The sequence below is a fragment of the Ochlerotatus camptorhynchus genome, unplaced genomic scaffold (genome assembly GCF_037179485.1).
Source record: "Ochlerotatus camptorhynchus isolate MF236.1 unplaced genomic scaffold, CSIRO-AGI_Acam_v1.1 ptg000052l, whole genome shotgun sequence".
Taxonomy (NCBI): Eukaryota; Metazoa; Arthropoda; class Insecta; order Diptera; family Culicidae; genus Ochlerotatus; species Ochlerotatus camptorhynchus.
Window position 1 is genome coordinate 1301291 of NW_027040542.1, and position 22509 is coordinate 1323799.

The 22509-nt window shown below is 38.7% G+C and overlaps 1 protein-coding gene across 2 annotated transcripts; it reads right to left on the reverse strand.

Annotated features, from left to right (window-relative positions):
- Positions 1-1674: 1674 nt before the first annotated feature.
- On the reverse strand, positions 1675-21380 carry LOC135717176 (DNA-binding protein D-ETS-6-like). Of its 2 annotated transcripts, XM_065239135.1 has the most exons (4): positions 20789-21380; positions 9076-9123; positions 8004-8190; positions 1675-2166 (listed from the first exon to the last, which is right to left on the reverse strand). In XM_065239135.1, exons 1-4 carry the CDS (start codon positions 21210-21212, stop codon positions 1689-1691), a joined length of 1137 nt encoding a protein of 378 aa, XP_065095207.1. In that variant the 5' UTR covers positions 21213-21380; the 3' UTR covers positions 1675-1688. The 2 variants fall into 2 exon arrangements, with proteins under 2 accessions (XP_065095207.1, XP_065095208.1); XM_065239136.1 differs by lacking the exon at positions 9076-9123.
- Between the last annotated feature and the right edge of the window lie 1129 nt (positions 21381-22509).

Sequence of the window (22509 nt, forward strand, 5' to 3'; positions counted from 1 at the left end):
TAGTCGGCTGTGCCAATCTTGGCCCAAAAATTAAGTGTGCAGAGCCATTGACCGTTCATTGGATCTATGGACTTTCCCGTTTTATCGCACTTGCAGTATACGCCATAAAAAAATGCAAAATTCTTCATGCATTTTGTATGACAATGTTTGCATTTTTTATGGTACGCTTAAACATTCGTTCCACCTTATATGTTTCTTACGACCAGGGATGTTAATAGATAACCATCGATAACGTCAGTGTTAACATCTGCAATGGTGAATTTGAATAGAGCATTTTACGAGATGTTTCTAATCAGCTGATTTTTCTATTCATGAATGAACTTTGATAGAAGGCAATTACTTAGCCACTGACAGAAGCAACATCAATATCATCAGTTTTGTCAGGCAAACTGGCTCCTGGTATCCCGTAAAATGAACTATAGCAAACGTTATCGATGGTTATCAATTAACAGCACTGTTTATTCATCTTATATAGAATTAAGATAGAAATTTAAATAGGTAATATTTACTAGTAGTGGAAAAAATTTAAATTTGGAAAATATTAATACACTACAAATTATTGAAAAAAATGCACTTCTTACAACGGACTAAGTCAACAAGCAAGTTTTTCCAGAATCTATTCATGCGGTGAAAAATTACAAATTCTGTAAATATTTTATGCTAATCTGTAATAGAATCCGGTTGGGTGCAGGATCTAAAGATATGAATAAGAATATAATTCACAAAATTCATTCCAGCAAATTCAATTCAGGCCTTATTAAACCATCAATCTTCGTACAAATACAAATCGTGATTATCTAATAAAGTTATACTTGTGCCACCAAATTCGGTGATTCGGTCTTTCGTCTTCCTCAGACAAAACTTCCACTTCGTAATGCATATCACTAAACCACGCAACGGTGGTTATCTAAAAAGATCGTCCAACATCCACAGACAGGACAAGGACGACGATATCACCTTAATTGATTTACGGCGCTTGTACTTTGTTCACTTAACGGTCCCCATAATCTAATTGAGAAATGCTGCTGTATAGCCTATCTACCCGCACCACCATCAACCGAGATTTTTATTGCATAATCATCCGCCGCCGAGATTTACCGTATGTGCAGAGTGAGTGGTGACAGTCCGCGTGTATATAGAATATGTTGCTTGCATAACCCTTTATTCAGTGAATGTTTTTGGATTGAAGGGCGCGAAGCGGGAACGGTCGTCGATTACGGTGTTTGAAAACAACACGTTCCCCCTGTTGAATCGAGTGGGGCCGGTCTGCAGCACGCGCGTTGACACCCAGGCAGATGACACTAAATTTGTCTCTAATATGCCATGGAGACGCATTGTACTCAGTGCAGTTTACATATCGACTGGATGTATAACGAGTTGACCCTCAATTTCCATTCTGCTGCTCTTGAGCTAGTTCCGCTGTGGTGTCATAGTAAACGTTTGCATATAAAGCGTGGAACGTGTTTATTTTATTGGATTCTTCTTCTATGAAAACATAACAACAACTAATTATCTAGATAATTGTCATGTTTATTTTTTCTTGTAATAATCTTACATTTACTTTACGTATAAGTAGTAGAACCATTGTTGGAACTAAATGCATACACAAATTACAAATACATTAAAACGATAACTTCAAAACAATTTACACCGTAGCATCTTTCAGGATTGCAAATGTTGACCAGTATTCAACGATCGTACGATCTAAAGGACGTTGATGCCGATGTAGTTAGCGTCACATTGGAGGAGGTAGCAGGAACAATTGTAGTCGCAGGTGCGGGAGCTTGTGTTGTTTGAGAACTTGACGGTGCCGAGTATGAAGGATAAGACGGCCAATAGGGGACCATACCGGATCTATTGGCACCAGCACCACCGCTGGGGGCAAGCGAGGTTGGCGAGGACGAAGAGGCAGTCGAAAGAGATTCAGGACTCGGAGCAATTCCAAAGCTCCGAGGGCTACCTTCGGTTGGATTTGATGCTGGGCTTCCGCCGTACGATTCCACCGGGGACGAGTATCTGCTGTAGTTGGGTGAGATCATACCACTCGTGCTCGGATCGGCGAGCTGTGCTTGAGCTTGGCACGCGATCATCAGTCCATGAAAGTCAAATTTATATGCGTACCGTTTGCCATGGACTTTGGTCATAATGTTTTTATCGTAGTAGTACCTGCGGAAGGAAAAGACAAAAGGAGAATGAATATAAAACCGCAAGTCACCCAGATTCCCACGTTTCGGCATAATCAGGAGGCTCGACTACCACCGCGGGCAAAATGTGTAGCATAACAGCGCGATGATTCACCTTTCTTTCGCATTCCTAACATATTTGCAGCTTCCGCTTGGAGAGCAGCCACGACGGCTTATTTTGCTGTTTGGACGCGAGGCTACTCTCTGCGCTCGATATCTGTTATGCGCGAAGCGAAACGTGGTCATAAGAGAAGAAAAGGCCATGAAAGGGAAGGAACAAGATTTTTTATGGTCATCAACGGTCATGTAGCATAATGACGTGTCAGAAACATTATGCGGAGAATGCGGATTCAGCATTAGGTTCAATGGAAAACATAGTTAAATGATTGATCAATCGCGATAAGTGACGCATGGGAAGGATCCGTTTCGTCATCATCGTAAAGCATAGCTTTTATATAAAAAAAAATCAATTCATTTGGTGAATACGAGTATATTACATGTTAACTTAATCTTTTCAGGCAGGTACAGTAGCATAATAACGAAAAATTAGCTTTCAAATGAAGATTCAAAATGTTACTCTGTGTGCCATGCTGATTTTTCTCTGTTTGAAAAAAACCAAGCCAAAAATTAAATCACAGGAAAAGATCTAAAATTAAAACAGCTGACTTAATCATTTGGTTTGAATAGGTTGAACCATTTCCATTCAATTCCCCTTAGTATTTTCAATCCATGACAGTAACGTATTTCGAGTACAGTGTGCAGTAATCATCATTGTCATTGCTCATTTCTTTGTATTTTTGAGTATTCCACTAACAATCCATTTTATATTTTTATATATAGGTCACTTTAACACTCTTGAGTCATCCGTGACTTGTCCGGAAATGAGAATTGAACTCGTGACTTTGGCGTGAGAGCTATGGATGTTAACCTCTACCCCTTGGCCGTCCCCATATAAATATCGGGGCTTATTACGGATCCTCCTACGGATGTACCTTCACGGTGAAAACTTGTCACTTGTCGTCACGGTGAAGTGATTCCCATTTGATTTGTACGACAATCACGGTTCTTATTATGAGTATCACTTCCTTATCACCGTGTAGTGACACCCGTAATAAGGCCCATCATTACCTTTACTCTATTTAATAGCTAAATGCTTGTACCTTTCATTTGACGTATACACAGTAGATGGATGCAAATTTTGACAATTTTGCTCCACAGTGCACAAACGGATTCAAATTGGATCCTAATCATTCTCACAACTATTTAACACAACCATTTAACTCATTTGGTTGAATACTATTTTTGCACAAACCATTTGTGAATATATTTTTTTATCAAGATTATCAAGGGTATCAAATTGCTCGGATTGAATGATAGATGATAGCTGCACTTATACAAAATTTCAGCTACAAATTTGCTGAAAATTATCTTTTGATTGAAGGTAAGGAGAATGAGCTACTAGTTGTATAAGAAGCTGGTAATCATAATACAAGCTTAATCAACTGTTCAACAGTCAACAATGTACAGTTTGGTGCCGTTACAAATATTAAACAAAATCATGCCAACTCCTCCCTCCTCCACCCTTCAAACTTGTCACGAAATATCAAGGGACACACAAAGCATTTATTTTCAAACTAATGTTCTGCAAAAATTACCTCGCCAAAACCAAAAATATTCCTAAGTCACCTACAAAAACTGTGAAATAGGCACAAAAGGGCAGCCAAAGAAAACGGCCTAATACCTATTCCCTATTCTATTCCCGACCTATCAGAAAGTAAGCGAAAAAGGAGGAAGTAAGTTTCGGAGCAGTCCAAACCGCCATCGGTGAAGAAGTTACCTTCGAGGACACATCAAAATCTGGCCGTAAACCGGGACTGGTGGAGCGAATAGTGGATCAGAAGATCACCAAGCTTTTGTCAATAAGAAAATTGCCTCTGTTCGAGATTTGGCCAAAAAATTGGGAACATCGAAGAGTAACGTCCAACGTACCAAGGCAAGAAACGGGCTGAAAACGTTCTAGAAACAGAAGAAGCCGAAACGGAGCCAGAAACAAGCCGCATCCATCTAACCGAAAACTCGGAAGCTATATAATAGCTTTTTGCGTGGAAAATTGGCGTCTGTTATCATGGACGATGAAACATACGTCATATTTGATTAAAAGACGCTTCTGGGAGCCCAATATCGTGATGGTCAGAAAGTTTACGATGCCGATAAGTCAATTTTTACTGAAAAATTTGGAAAGAAGGCCATGGTTTGGCAAGCGATATGTGAGTGTGGCAAATTGTCAAAGCCACGTAGGAGATGATGAACACTGAAATTTACGTTCGGGAGTGTTTGAATCAATGCACTACTCGAAAGACACGGTAGCTTGGTACAAAGCAAAAAATGTGCAATACATGTAAACAGAAATGAATCCTCAGAGGCCTCGGAGGCCCGCCCTAATAAACGGGTACCATATACTAACGATATCATAGATGGTACGACCATATCACATAAAGTTAGGATGTTATCCCGAATTGGTGATTAGGCGCTTCTTATGGTTATTGTTTATGCGGGCGGTCAATCGATACTTTTTATGCCCTTTCCAATATCAACGGAAACACTTTAAGGCAGCGAATTCAATGGACAATTTGAAAAAGACATGACAAAAGTGGCCAAAATTATCACCAAGAAATCAGTGCTGAAGCTCATGGGTAGCGTCTGATCAAAAGTTCGCTCCTTGGCAATAAATTAAAGGAACTGCGAATTATTTTCATTCAATTGAAAGAGAATATATACCTATGAAATAAAAATTTGAGTTCATTAACATAACGTTGTTGTGATATAACACTAGAAACGCGGATGAAGTAAGAACACCACATCTTTTGAATAATGCTTCACAAAATTCATTATTTTCAAAGGTATAAATGTTTTCAATTCGATGCCTAGACACATCAAGCGTGCAACTACACTTACAGAATTCAAGAGACGCTGCATTTCACATGTAAAAGCTGTTTATTGAGCAGTTAAATTTTTATGAATGGATAAATCAAACAAAGTTATCTCTAACGGATTATTTTGTATGGAGACTGTCATAAAGACATTTTAGTAATTTCTGTAGCATATACAAAAAACTACATTGTTTGCCTCGATGGTGATGATGGATTTTTAGTTTTTTTGATTTTGTAGTAGTAATAGTAAAAATAGCTTTGAGTAGTCTACAATGGTTTGAGCCTCGCGCGCGGAATACAGGTATAAATGACTAATACGTGGAAATTGTGGCAAAAGCCTTGAATTAGTAAAGGGTTGGCTGGAAGTCGTTTCCTTGGATATAGTCCTGGCACTGTGGAAGCTTAAACGTGTAAATCCCAAGTCACGTGTAAATGGAAGTATTGTCGAGGACTATACTTGGACTTTTGATAACTAGTTACACCTTTGAATGTTTTTGGTTGATGCCTATAACATATTTAACAGGACATTTATATCTGTAATTGTAACCAGCTCGATTTTGTTTGCAAACCTGGTTAAAATGTTTATATTTAATTATCTTAAAGATAACTCGTCCAGCTCAAACCTTTGTAGGGGTAAGAGGTGGGACCGGTCTCTGTTCCGCAATCTAGTGCCAATCACCGACGGACATCTATTGCCATCCATTGACGGCAATCGAATGTGCAGGAAGGCAGCTTCCACACCTGCGTAGGATATCGCACCCATTCAACACACATGGGCCGGGACCAACGGCTTTACTTCCCTTCCGAAGGAAGACGTGACCAGAGATTTTTATGCCTCAGAAAAATCCCACCAACCTCGGCTGGGATTGAACCCAGACCCATCGGGGTGTTAGAAAGCAGTCACGCTTACCACTACACCACCAGCGCCGGCTAAATTTAAGTTATTTCATGTAAATTTAAGAGTAATATCGCATAAATCTAGAATATTGTATACAAGCTTGATAACAATTTCAATGTTTATGTCAACTATAGCTTAAAATTAAACATGAGGAGATTTTACGCGATAGTTAAAAGTTAGAACTTTTTTTTCTGTATAGCGCCATCTGAACGGGCGATTTTGAACAAAAATAATTAGGCCAAAAGCGAAGACAGACAGATACAGTAGCGCTGCGCTTGAGTGAAGGGTGAAGCAACGCATAGAAAAATGAGCAAATGCACAAACCCTTCATCTGAGGATGTAATCTTTGCTATCAAATTCGTTCGAAGCATTTACCTTTGAGCGGCAGATGACGCGATTGTACCTGTCTCATAACATTCGTATGAGAAAATGGAAGAGTTGCCTGTCTTCTTGAGAAAGTCCTTATTCACCCGAATAAATTTCCGAAAACACCTACGATTTTTGTCCAACAAAGTAGACTCTGCCCAGTGTGTGATGTCGTACACAACCATGGAAACATTCATTCAATTGCGGCAGCATCACAAAACAAAACGATCATCTTTATAGCGAATTCGTTTATTATCGGGGTTAACACCAGTTCCAACCCAGTGCGAAACCGAACTTTTTGTCCGTGTGAACCTCAACCTAAGCTACACACTGATATAGTCAGTACGGTTTTACTGTGTTTTTGAATTGCGGAACTGTTCGGTAAAAGTTTAAAAATCTGTGGAAAATTTATTAATAAGAAAATTTGTTCTGAACATGTACATACTTAGTTATGTTAACCCCATTTAATGATAGAAAATAAAATTGGTCGATATCATTGACTCCTTACGGATAACGGTCATTTGAAATTTTACCGACTTTTTCAGCAATTCAAAAACCCAGTAAAAAAATACTGACTCCTGTAAAAAAAATCTTAGTGTGTAGGTTTTAAAATCAAATGAGCAAACTGACGTTTGTCAGAAAACAAGCAGACCCAATCTTGATGCCCGATCCAGGTTGGAACTGAATAATAAACGAATTAGCTATTAGTTGTTAACAGATTGCTGAAAGAGTTTAAATCTTCCAAGCAAGTAACTCGACTAGATCTAATAGCAGTATAACAAAACAAACGAGAAACTGAAAGAATTAAAACAAAAATCTCTATCGAGTTCTGCGTTTAACAATTTAACGTTTAAAATTCGGCGTAATGACACACTGCATAAAACACGTCCTTCCTATTAAAAAAAAATCAATCAAATAGAAAATGAGAAAAAGATAAACGAGGAACATTTGTTACCGTTGTTGCCCTGTATCCGGGTGCGTAGCTACTGATAAACCGTATAGTAAAATGTAAATCAACAGTTTTAACCCGTTCTACTGTGTTGACTCGTCGTGATTTCCAACGCGAGATAATATTTGCGGACAAATATGTGTTTGGCCAAACGTCGTTGCTCAGTTATTAGTCATCAACACAAGTATTTAAATAAGGGTGACATAAAATATCATATTATAATGATAAAAAATAACACAAATGAATAACGTAATCTTTATTTTAATTTCAATACGATAGTTCGATTTTGTAGATGTGAAAGTTCATGAAAAAGACGTTGTCTATCAATGGTTACAATGCTTTGTACTCATGAACAGTAAATCGCTAAGAGCAATAATTTAAACAGGATATACAATTTATACTAAAGGACGTGCTTAAATCACGTAACCTAAATATGTGACATTATTTATAGCGACGGATGCCTTATTTTTGGAATGCACTGGATTTTATATCCCTACTATTTTGCAGCAGCTTAACTTTAGGATCTTAAATATTGATTAATCGTCTAAACCTGTTTTGGCAACATTCTTTAATTTATGACCATTATGCCAGTGATTTCATCGATCTATTAGTCGTAGTACGCTCTGCCCCACCGTGCGTTCGGTAGATTGGGTTTATAGCATAAAAAAACCACTCACCTCAAAGCCCGACTCAGTTTGTCGTAGTTCATGTTTGGTTTCGCCTTCCGTTCACCCCACCGCCGTGCCACCTCATCCGGGTCGGTTAGCTTGAACTCGCCATTCGTTCCCTCCCAATGGATGAAGCGCTCGTTCGACGAATCAGCGAGCAGTTCGAGCAAAAACTGCCACAGTTGGATCTGCCCACCTATATTGACGTAGCGGATGAAGAAGCAAGCGAACATAACATTAAGGCAATGGTTGAACAAGGGGAAGTTTGCGATAGCAGCATGCAAAGATTAAGTCTGTGTGTGTTTGTGAAGACAGATCAAAGGCAAGGGTAAGCAAAGTAAGTGTGGCTTTTCGGAATATGGGTTGTACATGGGTTGTATTATAAGGGGCTGTTCATATACTACGTAGACAGTTTTTTGGGATTATTGACCCCCCCCCCCTCCCCATGCGTAGACAATTGTCCATACAATTTTTTTTAAATTTGTATGGGCCGTGTATTATTCCCCCCTAAACTGTCTACAGCCCCTAACCGACTGATTGATCGATTGGAAGATAACTTAAATAGAACAACAGTATCCCCCCGATATCCGACGACTCGATAATCCTGACCCCGTTAATCTGGAAAATGGCGGATAATATGTATAAACACGCGTATGAATGCACTGTGCTGTCAATTTTCAGATTTGTGCTGTTTTGTTTGTTTTGAATTTTTTAGTATGGTCAAGTATTAGCAAGTCAAACCCCGATAGTCAGGCCAATATTTTGTCGGATGAGCGGAGGGATACTGTACTTGGGCATTCAGAAAACTTCACACTTAAAAAAAATTCATGTAAATTTAGGTGCTCTGAGACTGACATATACGAGCGTCATTTTTGATAATAATAGACGTAATAGATGCAAAACTCAGCTCAATCAAACGTACTTTTCGTCGAGTACCGAACTTTTCAGTCTCGGAGCACTTAATTTTACATGGCATGTTTGTTTACGTCTTATCCTTTATGTCAAAGATGGATTCTGTCACATGTAAAATTAGGTATTTCTAAGTGTGTACATAATAATCATAATTCATAACAATACACACCTTGTGCAATTAATCGATGAGATGCAGCGTTCAACAGTTGATAGGGTTCTGAAAAATAAGATAAGACGGCATTAGGAACTTTTATCTTGAATTATAAATCCTGAATGTTCTTGATATCTAAGCCGTATTGCTCGACGTGAGTGATAGATACAATTGGATAGAAATGTAGAGATTTGATAACGGCTTCTTTCACACTTTTTTTGTAACTATCCAGTACTCTTCGAAGGGTATAAAGACGATAAGTATCACATTCATTGGTCTTGATGGCTGTTTGAAAACGAAAATATCTTCTTTATTTTATTTTTCCATTGTAATTAGATAATATGACATGCACTAATTATAGGACACTTACATACTTCACTCAACTACGGGTGATAAATACTCAAGGGGTACTACATATAGATGCATTATATTAAATATTGAATTTCTTGTAATAATATTTGCTGAAAATGTATACGATAGGTAGATTTTGGCTTTGTATCAGTGACAATCAGTTTTATTAAAAACGCCTAAAATTTTAAAAATAAAAGCGTTTTAAACTTATCTCCCATAACACGCCGTGTAAAATTTTGAAATCCGCATCATTATGACGTTTCAAATCTTTCATGGTTCATTAAGATTGCTTATTTTGTACCAGAGAATCAAAACACAGAGAGCAAGCAACAATATAGACAAATCTCTTGGGACGATTGTCATGACAAACTCTCTATGGATAATAGCTTGATTAAACGGTGCAACACACAGTGGCTGATAGGGGAAAGTGGGGCAAGATCGCCACCCTAACAAAACTCGAGTTCGACAAATTTTGATCAAAAAGTAATTATTTCTATATTGCCCCGTAACGTGGGTACCCAGACAACCATAAGTCGTATAACCATGTACAGACAGTATCGTAAATTGCTACAGTTTAAGTCAAAAATGCATATAAGAATAGCATACCTCGCATTATGTTTGTGTTGAATCCTATAGAATGAAAATTTCCAACTTATATGCGATGACTACTTTTCCGTCGTACTGCATCACTAATTTAATTGGATTACATCGTAAGACTTTTGAAAATGAATTTGTTATTACAGATTAAATCGTATATGATGTTAAATCAAGTCGTTAAAAATTAAATTAAAATATGCACGTATATGGCCTCCACTTTTGTACGTTTAAGCAATTTCTTTGCATTTTATACGAATTGTTTGTTTGTATATATTTTTATATATCACGAAAACAACTTTGAATATACGTGCATTCTGGTTGTCTGGGTAGTTCACCTTTTCGTGGTACGGTACGGGGGGTGTACGATCTACAACCGATTCCTAGTCTTGACTACTTCAAAGCAGGGGAACAGGATTTTTAAGTTATCAAAGGAACACATATTAGTCCTTGTTACTTGTTATGCCTTGTTGATAGTTGCAAAAATAGTTAGTTAGTCTTCATCTATGTGATTCCTAATCTTCTATTCGTTGTTCCCTAGATTGAAGTGGTCAAGACTAGGGTTCTGATGCATGGTCATTATCGGTGTCATTGCTTATTTTTGTTGCTAAGGAATCCAATTTTGACTGACAAAGGGGCGCGCCTTTGTTTCAACACTCCGAATGGTATAAATAGCGGGACCTTTCCATTAGAGTTCGATCCTTACGATAAATGCAAGAATTACAACTGCAAAAAAATCGAATACTTCATCATTTCTCAATAGTGATGGCGTAATTTCTGACAGTAACGGAGTAGCGGACGCGGGCGGTCAATCATGCTCATACTCATATGCCATGCAGCTTCTACCAAAGCCCTGACAGGTTCGTGTTGATGTCAAGCAGACCGTCTACAATTATAATTATCACGTAAGGAGGAAGGAGATACCTGCGATGGGTTGGAGAAAGTCTACAAGGAGGCCTGTTGCTGTTGGTGCAGCTCCACTTGGTTATTTGGGTGAGATCATTCCTTTTTATTTATTGTTACAGTAACTTCTCCATATCTCCATATTAGGACATCAATTCAGCTTATCGTTTACCAAAACGAACACTTCTGCAAACCCTACCCTCTTACCCAGCATCCCAGTGATTCCTCGTGGAAGTGCAGAGGATTTCTCGGCTTCCATCAAAGCGAGTGTCACGTCAACACATTCCTACCCATTCCTTTCTTGACCTGCGTTTGGGTGCGACCGGCGCTGGTATTGCCCAGTTTGAGATCACCAGTTTTTACACATCGATGATGATTGCTAGTCTCAAGCATCGTCTGTTGGTTCTCTGTGTAATTACAGCTGATCTGGCCATAACAGAGTAGCAACCGTGGGTGGTCATTCGTGCTCATGCTCATGAGCAGACTAGAGAAAAATAAGTATCAGGAATGCACTCTCGGATATATTGATTTGGTGAGTACGTTCCAGTTGAAGATTGTTCTTATACATTTCTCGATTGCATTTTCGAGGGGACGTGTCTGCTTTTGTGGACGGTGCGTTTGATGGTCGGTTTGGTGTGGCTGGTAGCTCGCCCACGCGGTAGGGGAAAATTTCCTCTATCTGATGGTGGTGTTGACGTGCGTGGGCGGGATGCCGGTTGCGCCGGATTGAGGATCGGATGCATTGTTTGCGGGAACGGATACGTCCTTTCGTGGGAGTAATAGAGATTTATTTTCATCGTTCCCATTTGTCAGAGGGATGACCTCGATCGCATGAAGCATATTCCTTGAGTTTTTACGGTTAGGTGTCTACGAATAATCCATTACGATTTATTTTTTCAAGTTAAAGCATGATTCGTTAGGAAAATAAATGTCGCGATCGAACATGCAAGCTTGGCACTTGACCGTTTAGTTTTTGTTGTGTTGTTAAGTGTGTCCTTAACATGATGATGAGGGCCGTAGTTGAAGACTGACGGTAGTCTCGGCGGGTCGTGGTGGGTTTGGTTGTTTTGACGACGAAATATGAAAGAAAAAATAGTCGTTTTACAACGCAATAGAGTTCGGTCAAGATAGCTTAAAAGATGTACAATGTCCCAAGTAACCAAAAGTTCCGCATTCAACGATTAAAATCACTTCCAAGCTGCATAAAGCTCAAATAAAGTTCCGACAGAACTTTCAAACCACATGAAGCAATCCGCACAAGTCTTTATTAGTAACAAAATTTAATGTACGTAAATATGAAATGATCAGTGGCCCGAATAAATCATAATTCTTATATTTATGCAGTGCATCAACATTCTATCCAAACACAAAAAATAAATAAAGGGTAATATCCTAGATTCGAACCCGTGTATTTGGCATGCGATCTACGATTGCTAACCACTGCGCCACAAATGTGTTGGAATACCATGCCGGCAAACACCAATTTAAAATTCATCAAGGTGTTGTGTTTCGTATTCAAGTCAGTCAGTTGGCACTGAAAACTCCAACAGTAGGCGGGACAACAGCTCACTTTAAATATCTCAGATGACGTAGCGGTTTGTGCTGGGCTGGGGCTCTCACGCAGAAGGACTGGGTTTAATTCTTCAAACAGCTCCAATCCTACTACTAATGCTGATAGATCACATACACATTAATACCTGCCTTTAGAAATAACTTTGATAAAAGTGTGAACTTAATATAGAATTGATGTAGAGGACAAAAACCTTTTTTAAATTATTTTCTAAAAGTTCCGTTCAAGTTCCGCCAGGAGCTGCTTATAATGCTCTACAATTATGGTACCGGAACTTTCAAGTTCTTATAACGACCTAAAAATGAGGCTGCTTAGAGTTCTATAGACCACCTTCAACCAAGCTGCTTAAGCCACAAATAGCCTTTTATCAGAACTTTTGGTTACTTGGGGTGTGTACGGTGGTAAAATCGGCAAGCGTGAAGAAAGGGGCACGGTAGCCCAAAAATGTGAAAGTTTTATGGATTCTGTTCCCGTCTTACGTAAAGACCAAATCGAAACAACGAACGTCGCGTAAAAGTAGAATTTAATGAAAGCATAAGCGCTTTTTCGTAGCTTTTGTGTCTCTAGGTTTAAAAGATCATCGGTAGTAGAGGCTTATCCTTGTGTAAAGGGCACCACCGTGGAGTTTGAGTTTGAATAAATCACAGGTCCTATTATATTATTATATATTCAATGATAAATATTTAAAACAGGATCAAAACACAACTGGAAGAAGCAACGTAACATCATTTGATTTTCTCTAGTGTATGTTTAACGTTTATATGACGAACATATGGATTGGTACGTGGTACATCTTTACTACGGTGGAAGTGATTCGTATATTTTTTTTTCTTTCTTTTCCGGCTTTGGTTCAAATAGCTAAATCTATTGATCTAGACTGAACATTTTCAGCCCAGCGATAATAGAATAGCGTAGGATCCACATTGTAAAGATTCCCTATTTTCAGCTATTCTACAGGCTGGAGCTGTTGTTTGAACCCTTTAGTTAATTTATCTGTATAACAATTATTCACAAGCATTCTTCCAGGTGAATTCAAGAATAGTTTGATGATGATAAATGTTCCTAATATTATTACAGTTATGACCCGATCCTGTCAGCCTCTTCGCGCATCAGACTGTTATTTTTCAATAACTCCAAATAATTATAATTTCATATCTTCCTCCTTCAAGATGGATGTTTAAGATACACATACTTTGCTAGCTGACAAAATGGGGTCCTTGCTGTATAATTATTCTCTTTTTTCTCTGAAGGATCTATTGATTAAAATTATTCAAGTTTTCTTCCAGCTTTTCGATAACGGAACATTATTAGATTTATACTGTGTTGATTCACTCTTACAGCTTTCACCCTGGTTTTGTCTGTTGATTTGATTTGTTTGCATCGGTTTTCAGCTCTTTGGTGTTGGCAGTAGCGGGCGGTCAATTTTGCTCATGCTTATGCTGTAAGTTTATGTTCAGCTTTTCGATTATGGGAACGTCTTCAGATTTATATTATAATGATCCACCATGTTGTTTAGGCTTCAGGCAAATCCAAGTATAATGCATGATAACACTGATTCATTTAAAACATGGTCGCATCACTTATCCAGGTGAATCCTGATCCAACGAACCCAACTTACTAACTAAATCTCCTTTCCTGTGTCTTTTGTTGGGGTGCAGAGGTAAACACGGCCCACAAACAACAAAGGTCACTCTCTTTCGCTACTCGCACCTGATTGCAAGGACGTGGCCGGCGCCGTTATTGATCTACAAAATATGGAGTCACTGAAACTTGTACAATGAGAATGGACGGTCACTCCCAGCCCCATTCAGTTGATTCATTGTACAATTTCACTGATTCTGATCAATCACGGAGTAGCAACCATTGATATGTGCAGTCAGTCTAAGCTAAGCTAAGCTAAGCTAAGAAAAAATATTGTTCTAGAACCGATTCCAGAATCGTTTTATGATCTCCTAACCTGATGTGGATCATATGATCTCCAGTCTGGAATGAAGCCTGAGATTAGCAAAATTCGCTTTCTTGACACAATCTTGGAGATGAACTAGCCCGTAGCTAAACTTAAATAAATTAATAAAAAAAAAATCTTGACGCAAATTAAATTGAACCAAACACAATAAGCAATTAAATATCAAATCAGTGACCAAACAAATAAACTCGTTCAACTGCAAACAATGTAATATGTCACAAAATATCTTGACAAATAGCTGGTTAAATAACCATTTTGTAGCATTTGGTTAAATAATGTTTGGTAAAATATTTGGCTTCGGCGAACAAATTGTCATAGCATTATTTGGCAAAACTTAACGAGTCAAATATTTAACGTGTGGGCAAACAGTGTGATATCAGCTTCAGCGTTAGAAATATTAAGATAAAACATGTTTTAAATACTGTTTACACTGTGCATATGATTTCAGGCGTTTTTTTATTCTTTTTCTATAAAAAAATAGAACAACAAAAAAAAATTATCTTCAATTTAATTCCACTTAATTAATGTTGGTATCGATGACAGATACGTATTTCGACTACAATACACAGTCTTTATCAGTGGGAATAGCACTGATGAAGACTGCACATTGTAGCCAAAATACGTATCTGTACGTATGTTCGTATTAAAATTAATTAAGTGGAATTAAATGGAAGATAATCTTTGTTGCTGTTTTATTTAAGCATTCCGCTAACAACCCAATTTCATTACTTCAATATTTTTTCAGCTAATAATCATCAGTTGTAAAATAAGATATTACTAGCTCCAAATTCAATTCAATTAAGTAATCTCTGCAGGAAAATGTTGGTTATTATTTTATGTATCGATCAATCCTAATACATCTATCAACCATGTCAAATTTATAGAAAAAATATGAATGTTCAATAATTGTATCACATTTGGATTCTTGGTCCTGGGTTATTTTCTATGCGGTTAACGCCTAAAGGCATGCAACGTTTCTAGCTGCTGAGTATTGTTTCGATTATTAACCAGGTCCTTAAAATAGCAGATGTAAGTATAATATACCGAAAAGTTATGTTTAATGATCTAACTGAATCATTGAATGATTATTCTTGCTGAAAAATTTAATTCCAAGATGCATTTAGTGGATGTGCACTAATTAGATACAAAGTGTGCCATTGTAGAATTTCAAAATAAATGCGTGTAACAATTGGGTTCTGAGCCACATTAAAAAGTTTTGTTATACGGAATTGGCAGATTACCCTATAACTTTTTTGCTGGAGGAGGAACGGTGAAGAAAAGGGTTGAAAACCACTGATCTATCTAAATAAAAATGCGTGCTTTATGGTCAACCCCCTACTACACACTTAATCTAGCTCGGTAAAATCTCCAACAGCCGATTACCTCGGCATTTAATTTTGCTGATATCTCTGCAAAGTATCTGTTTGTTACCTGATATCTCAGCAAAATGTTATTTGTTAGCTGAGTCTGGGCAATTGTTTTACTGAATCCCGGCTGTTGGAATCTCGGTGAAAAAAAATTTAAGTATGTAGCTTATTATTACTAGGTGACGTTTTTCTTATCTTACCATCTTATCTTATCAGTCCTTACCCACACTATCTTACATAAAAACTCGTTTTCATACATAAACACAAATTAGTAATCATTGATCGCACACATAACCTTAACGTTACTCATCCTGTTAAACGACTCTTCCCACGGATTTACTTGTTCCTTGCACGAATTCGGTAATGACTCAATTTGAATACAGTCAAAATAAAACCGCAAAAAACTCAACTCGTTAGGGGGCCGCGTTTGTTTTCCACTTATTTAGTTTTCTGGCGGCTTTTGGTGGCAGCTGCTTTACATAATATATCAGCACTTGGTAGAAATCAACAACACCGAAAACCGATTCTCAGAAACCACGTCATAATACAAATCATGATTTCCATATACGGATCCGATCGTTCCCGGAATTTTTCATTGTAACATTTGGCGCCCAGTCTGAGGGGCACATTTCGCATAAATTCACGTCCTTCAGATACCACCCCGAAGACGGCGAGAACTTTGCCACTAATTTTGTTAGGTTGAATAATAGGATCACTCCTGATCAAAGTAAGAAAAATCACCGCGAACAACATCCTCTCTTATACTGCAATGGAACGCCTCCAACGACGTTGCGTGAGTCACACTGATCAAGGTATAAAATAATCACTACTGAACTGACGCCAGAACCGTACCTCCGTACAGCAACGGTAGAGACCGGTGAGGATGGTGATGCGAATGATGATGATGATGGTGAGAATTGTAGTGATTGCCCGGATAAACCCGCACGGATGCAAAGTGCCTCGCGACATGTAAATGATCCTCGGAAAATCTCCACATCGCTGCCGTGCCTAGTCCCAGGCTCATCGACTCAACACTCGCGCTCATTTCCGCGAACGGGAGAAACTTCCACTGTTCAGTTGCAGGTTATATAAACGCGTTCAACGATTACCGAGAAAGATCTAGTTCCGTCTGGCGTCGTGACGCGACTGACTGACCGCTTCCGTGTTCGGGAATCTTTTGTTTGTTCTGATGTTTGCCAAGAATTTCCACCCCTTTACCGTCTTCTCGTTCCGGCGTTTGTTTGTTTGTTGCGGAAGCGCATGAGCCGCACTTAATTCCTGTGTCAACAACTTCTGTATGTGTCGCAGTGTTGGCAAAGACTCAGCGTGGAAGGAAAGTTTTCCCAACTTCTCGCATTCACGTTCGCCCAAGAAAGGGGATTTCCAGTTCATGTCATAGATTTTATCTGTGATTTTTGGAAAAATGATGCTTACGTTAATTCAATAGTTATCTGTGAACGAGGTAATTTAGTTTAGCTGTGATTACATTTCGATAATGGCGGGACTGAGTCTTCTTCTATGGACGCGCTTCCCCAGGCGAGATGAGGGTGAATTTAGAAAAGGCAATAACAACAGACTCCTGCGGTTTGTTCTATTGGTAATTTATTCATAGGGATTTAAAATTGTCGCTATTCATTCCAGGCAGCAGATTCTTTTTGAACTCGTCGCTTAGTTACTGGAAAAATGGCTTTAGTGTTGGGTAACAGCAGAAATTATAAATGAGCTAAAATGTGGTTCCTATTTTAGGTTAGTATTTATAAATTGATTTATATGTTTGATTGGTTTTACATTAATCTAAACAGAAACTTGCATGAGCATGCTATCAATCAACGTTTGGACGGTTCTTTTTACAAGTTTTAAGCAAGAATCCATTGTTGGCGTTGTTGGTGTGAGCCTACGTGAAAATGCATGATAATCTAAAGCAGAATTTGGTGATCGTGAAGGCTCAATGAATAAGATATGAGAATGACACTATTCGGAAAATCAACCGTCATCTAAAGGACCTTGAGTTAAAATTTCTATTTAATGATTATCATAATCATATGTAAGAATTTATATAAATTTGGTTACTTATGGTAACACACTCATACTCATAATGTGATTCATGGGATGAGTTAACCAGCTGTTAACAATCCTTTTCAAGTTCCGTTCTTTTATGTGTTGCTGGGTTATAACAATCAGCGATCCCAGCACTTCATGGATAAACGCTATTGTTGCCACTTGTGCAACACTTTCGCCTTCCTTCCATCCTGTCAATGGTGAAAAGGAAATCGTACTTTATTCAATTTATAAACGCTTCCTTCCTGGGAGGAAGCCACGAGCATCGGGAAGGATTTGGGTTCTTGTAACTTTTCGGCAGTCAGTGTGGTTACTGAATCTTTTCCCCAATGGACCCCCGTGGCGCTGCCGAAGAGGTCGAGCGGCCACATTGTTCCTACATGTGGTTCCCTTGTCCCTTGGCCTTGTCCTCATCGACTGAGAGCAATCATCGTGGATAAGGGGGGAAATTGATATAAATGCCATCGACTGGCAGGGCTTAACCGGGGTGACTTTATTGTTTAAATTAGCATAATTCCTTGTAAAAACTTGCCCGGCAGATTGCTAGCCGGCAGCACATCGCATGCCCTTACACCGCAGTTTGGGCGAATCACAGTTTGGGTGTGATAATAATGCCGCTTCATGAGAGGGCACATTTTATGTGATTTTTATTAAGTGTTCCAGAGGCTTCTGCAGACAAAGGTTTGGCAGCAAAGGATCATTTAGTTTATTGTTTGACGCGGTGTGGCCCTTGTATTGTCGATGATGAGCTTATGAGTAGCTGAAGTGACTGTCTTGGCAGAAGAGGATTAGGGACTAGTAGCAGCTGGTGTGGGAGCACAATGCCGTCAGGCTTTCTAGTAAGTTTTGAAATCCCCCATTGACATACTTTTAATTTAAGATTGCACTTATAAAATTTCTAAACCAATTTTCGTCATCAAGTATCTTTTCTCAGTGTGTATTGTTAAATGTTTGATAACAGTGATTTTTGGAAAATTAGAACTTCATATAATGATCGATCAAGCAACATTAATTTTGCTTGCCAGAAACTGCCATTTTCAGAGAAATTTTAATTACAAAATTGGTGAAATGTTTGTTTAAAATCGCATTACAGAGCAAATGGAGCGATTCACAATATTGCTGTCTTCAGAAAAGTTGGGTATTTTGATGATACTTTGGCGAATCGATAGGTCAAAAAACTTATTTTAAGGTAGTCCTGACAACAATCCATTCATATCTCGGTGGATTTATGATGTAGAAAGTTAGCTCTACAGCTTGGTCGAAGATACAAACATATTATCTTGTGATAACAAAAATTTAGTTTTTCAAAGAGTAATACCACCTTAATAAAATTGTATATGCATATTTCAAAAGATGCAGAATAACATTTCAAGAAACTTCTTCGAAGACACCTAAACGCTACAACATTGGGAAAGGTAAGAAAAAGGTTTCAACCGTCTTTGTTCAGATTTAATTGAAAATGACTTTCCCAAGCAGATGTCGCCATCTTTGAAATATGAGCACTTCTTTGGAGTTACATTGTTTTTGGCATCATGCAATTGTGCTTCAACATTTCTTGTCTTCTCTTAATTGAGCATATTTTTTGTCAATTTTGATAAGTATTGATACTGTATGCCGAAGTATGGATGATTATAGAAATTTAGTCTTAGTGACACCTATTCGTTCTAATAGCATTCGGCCTAGTGACATACCAGCTTAAATAAGTTCTCGCTCTATTCTCTTGCTATGCCCTTGGATTTATTTAACCAATAAAAAAACAAATAGGGGAAATGACGGCTTCGGCATGACAGACTATTTTCGGCAACACAAATTGAAACACTATTTTCACTGGATTTTCTTACGAAAAGACTTTCCTGAATGCATGCAAACGATTCTTAATGCTTTAAGCTTCAATTTGACTATATTTCTACCACTGAGAAAAAGCAATCTAACAAGGTTTTCTTGAAATGCAACACACGCACTACAAATTGTAGCTGATTTCGAGTTGCCGATAATAGAACAGCAGATTTACATGCAGTTCAAATGGAACGGTTGCCGAAGAAAAACTGGCTGCCGACAATACTCGCTCTCACTAGAGAAGATTGGAGCTTTGTAAAAGCGTTTCAAAACAGTTTTTGACAATTCTTTCGACTGAAATTGTTAGAGCAGCTGGCAGCAAAAATTGTAAACAAACCAATATTGCATATGTGTGCGTTCCTTAGAGAAAAAGGCTATAGAAAGAAGGTCGCTGCTTAGGTTGCCGAGAATACGTAAATTCCCCTATTATAAAAGTGTTCTCGTTAATTTTTAAAGCCTAATAAACTTTTCATTTATAAAGAACGCGGTGCTCTATTTTTTATAACTAGGCTTTATATGAAACTGAATTAATCGGAAACTACTTTTCACAACGAAAATTTGTATAGCTAAATCAGTAAGTTATTGCTTATTCATCCATTGCAATTCTCTGTTCTGAATTGCATAACTTTAATCACATTTACCACGAAGCGATTCTCGTATATTTGTGTTATCTGATCCCACACTAGATCCCAACCACGCAGTGTGCATAAATACTAAACTGAAAGGATGAATCTATACGGAAGCCATTATTATTCTTAATTGAATCCATTTTCCGATTGCAATCAAGGAATGTTTATTTTATCGTCCTCCCTCACACCACTGCCCAGTTCGATGCCAAAGAGGTGTACCGAAAAGTCGAAAGGATTATCACTAAACGAGAAGGAAAGTGAGCCATAATCACTTTTCTTTCTAGTCTCATTTCCTCTCGGACACTGGAATCACTCCGTCCAACCGTCCACGGTAAGAGTAATGTGCTGAAAGGAAGGAAGCCAGAGCTTACTGTTGGTCATTTATCAAGATTTTCGCAACGAGATTTGGCTGCGGCCAGGCGTTGCTGTTGTAACACGAGGGGAAAACAATGATTACCTGGATCAACATCATTTCCCAGCAGTTTATCTTCGATTCCGGTTCCAATCTGTAGAAGATGGGCAAAATGCTTGGAGAGTGTATCACCGCCGGCTTTGCTACCGGCGCAAACCCAGAAATCTGCTTTGGTAAACTTTCCTAACTCGACACCATTGTTGGGAAATCTCACCGGTTCCAAGCTGGGGAAAATTTTGAACTTTTTCGACACCCACTGTACCCAGGAAGCGATGTGATCGCTGGTCCACTCCAGTGGATTCGTAGGTACATAGATAAGAGCGTTATCACTTTCTTCAGCCTCCGTCGATGAATCATTATCACTAGCCGCGGAAGTTTCACGTACAATCTCATCGTCATCTTGCATTTTCCGCTTGACTCGGTGGTAGTTCCATTTGCTATAAACACCTGTCTGTTTCCAGATGCACATTTAACACACAATTAAGCACTTTTCGTCTAGTTTCACGTACTAAGTAAACAAATTCTATAGCCTCTGATGTGCTTTGAATGTTCAAAAAGCTCAGTCACATTTTGTTCGCCTTGCACTGCGAAAGATCACTTGCACTCGCGACGATCTGAACGAATTAACGGTTGGAGGCGCACTGAATCAGTGGTTGAATACCGCGAATTTCACAAATATCGACCGATGATTAATGCAGATGCGAGAGCGCCGCGCACCGAAAAGTAAAACGCGCGCGGTACTCTCAACAAAAGATCGAAATGCTACCTCCCCTATAGACTCCGTTTGCCGCACATGGTGTTTTTCACCAGACAGAGAGAACGAAAGAGTTATTTCGCTCACAACGATGACGAAAACGGCACAACAGGTCTACGTATAGATTCAAACAATCCCCAGCAGTAGACACTGATCTTACAACCGAACAGCGCTTTGGTGAAGAGCTAAATTTCATTCATAAAAGAGCCTGTGGTGATTCATTCATAAAAGTTGCTCCAATAGCCACCACCACCACCACGTGGTTTGGTCGTAAAACGCTGAGAGCATTTTACCAAACGATCATGGGAGTGTGAAACATCCAAATCTCAGTGTATGAATTCGTGGAAAATAGATGACGTTTCCGCGGAAGCTTCAATTATCTCGATGTGCAAGGTCCAACTTTGGCGCGCGAATTAATCATTCGTGGTTACGTTGAAGCCTTTAGTTTCGGTTCTTTTGGAAGAACTAAGCATCGAGCGCGTCTTCGTTCGTTATCAAAGTAGCGCTACGGTTGTTGAATGCAAACGAATAGCGCTAGGCCACATGTACGTGCTCCGGAGAGTAATTGAAAGAGTGTCTTCAAGATGATTCGGTAACTGCTACACACCTGCTTAGTCATGCGCTGGGAAATCCCCTACGCGCAGTGACTGGTTGTTAAAAGCTCTCTCTCTCAATCTTGGTAGTGTTGGACGAAGAGATTCGTGACGATTGCGATGAAAGAAAGAATAGTTGCATGGCATATTCGCTGAATATACATGTGGAGCAGGAACAAGATCGGTTGCAAGTTCAAGTTCATGCAATGAAAGAGTAGAAAATGTGATCATTCTGGTTTAGATGGATTAAGAAAAAGATTGATGGAAACTTTCATTTCGCGTGTTAATTGGATCTAAACTCAACATCGAAATTGCAGCAAACATTTGGATACATTTCGAACTTCATGCATTAAGTAGATCGCCAGATGTGAGCCCGAGAAAATGCAAAATGGTAAAACCAACTTGTATGAGAATAGGAT

What these genes read in the sequence shown, in the direction of transcription:
- LOC135717176 (XM_065239135.1), bottom strand. Translation starts at nt 21,212, where the DNA reads ATGTGCATCTGGAAACAGACAGGTGTTTATAGCAAATGGAACTACCAC. An exon ending in GGGAAATGATGTTGATCCAG is followed by an intron (nt 9,124 to 20,788) that starts GTAATCATTGTT and finishes CTTATTTTTCAG; the next exon opens with AACCCTATCAACTGTTGAAC. An exon ending in TCATCGATTAATTGCACAAG is followed by an intron (nt 8,191 to 9,075) that starts GTGTGTATTGTT and finishes ACGTCAATATAG; the next exon opens with GTGGGCAGATCCAACTGTGG.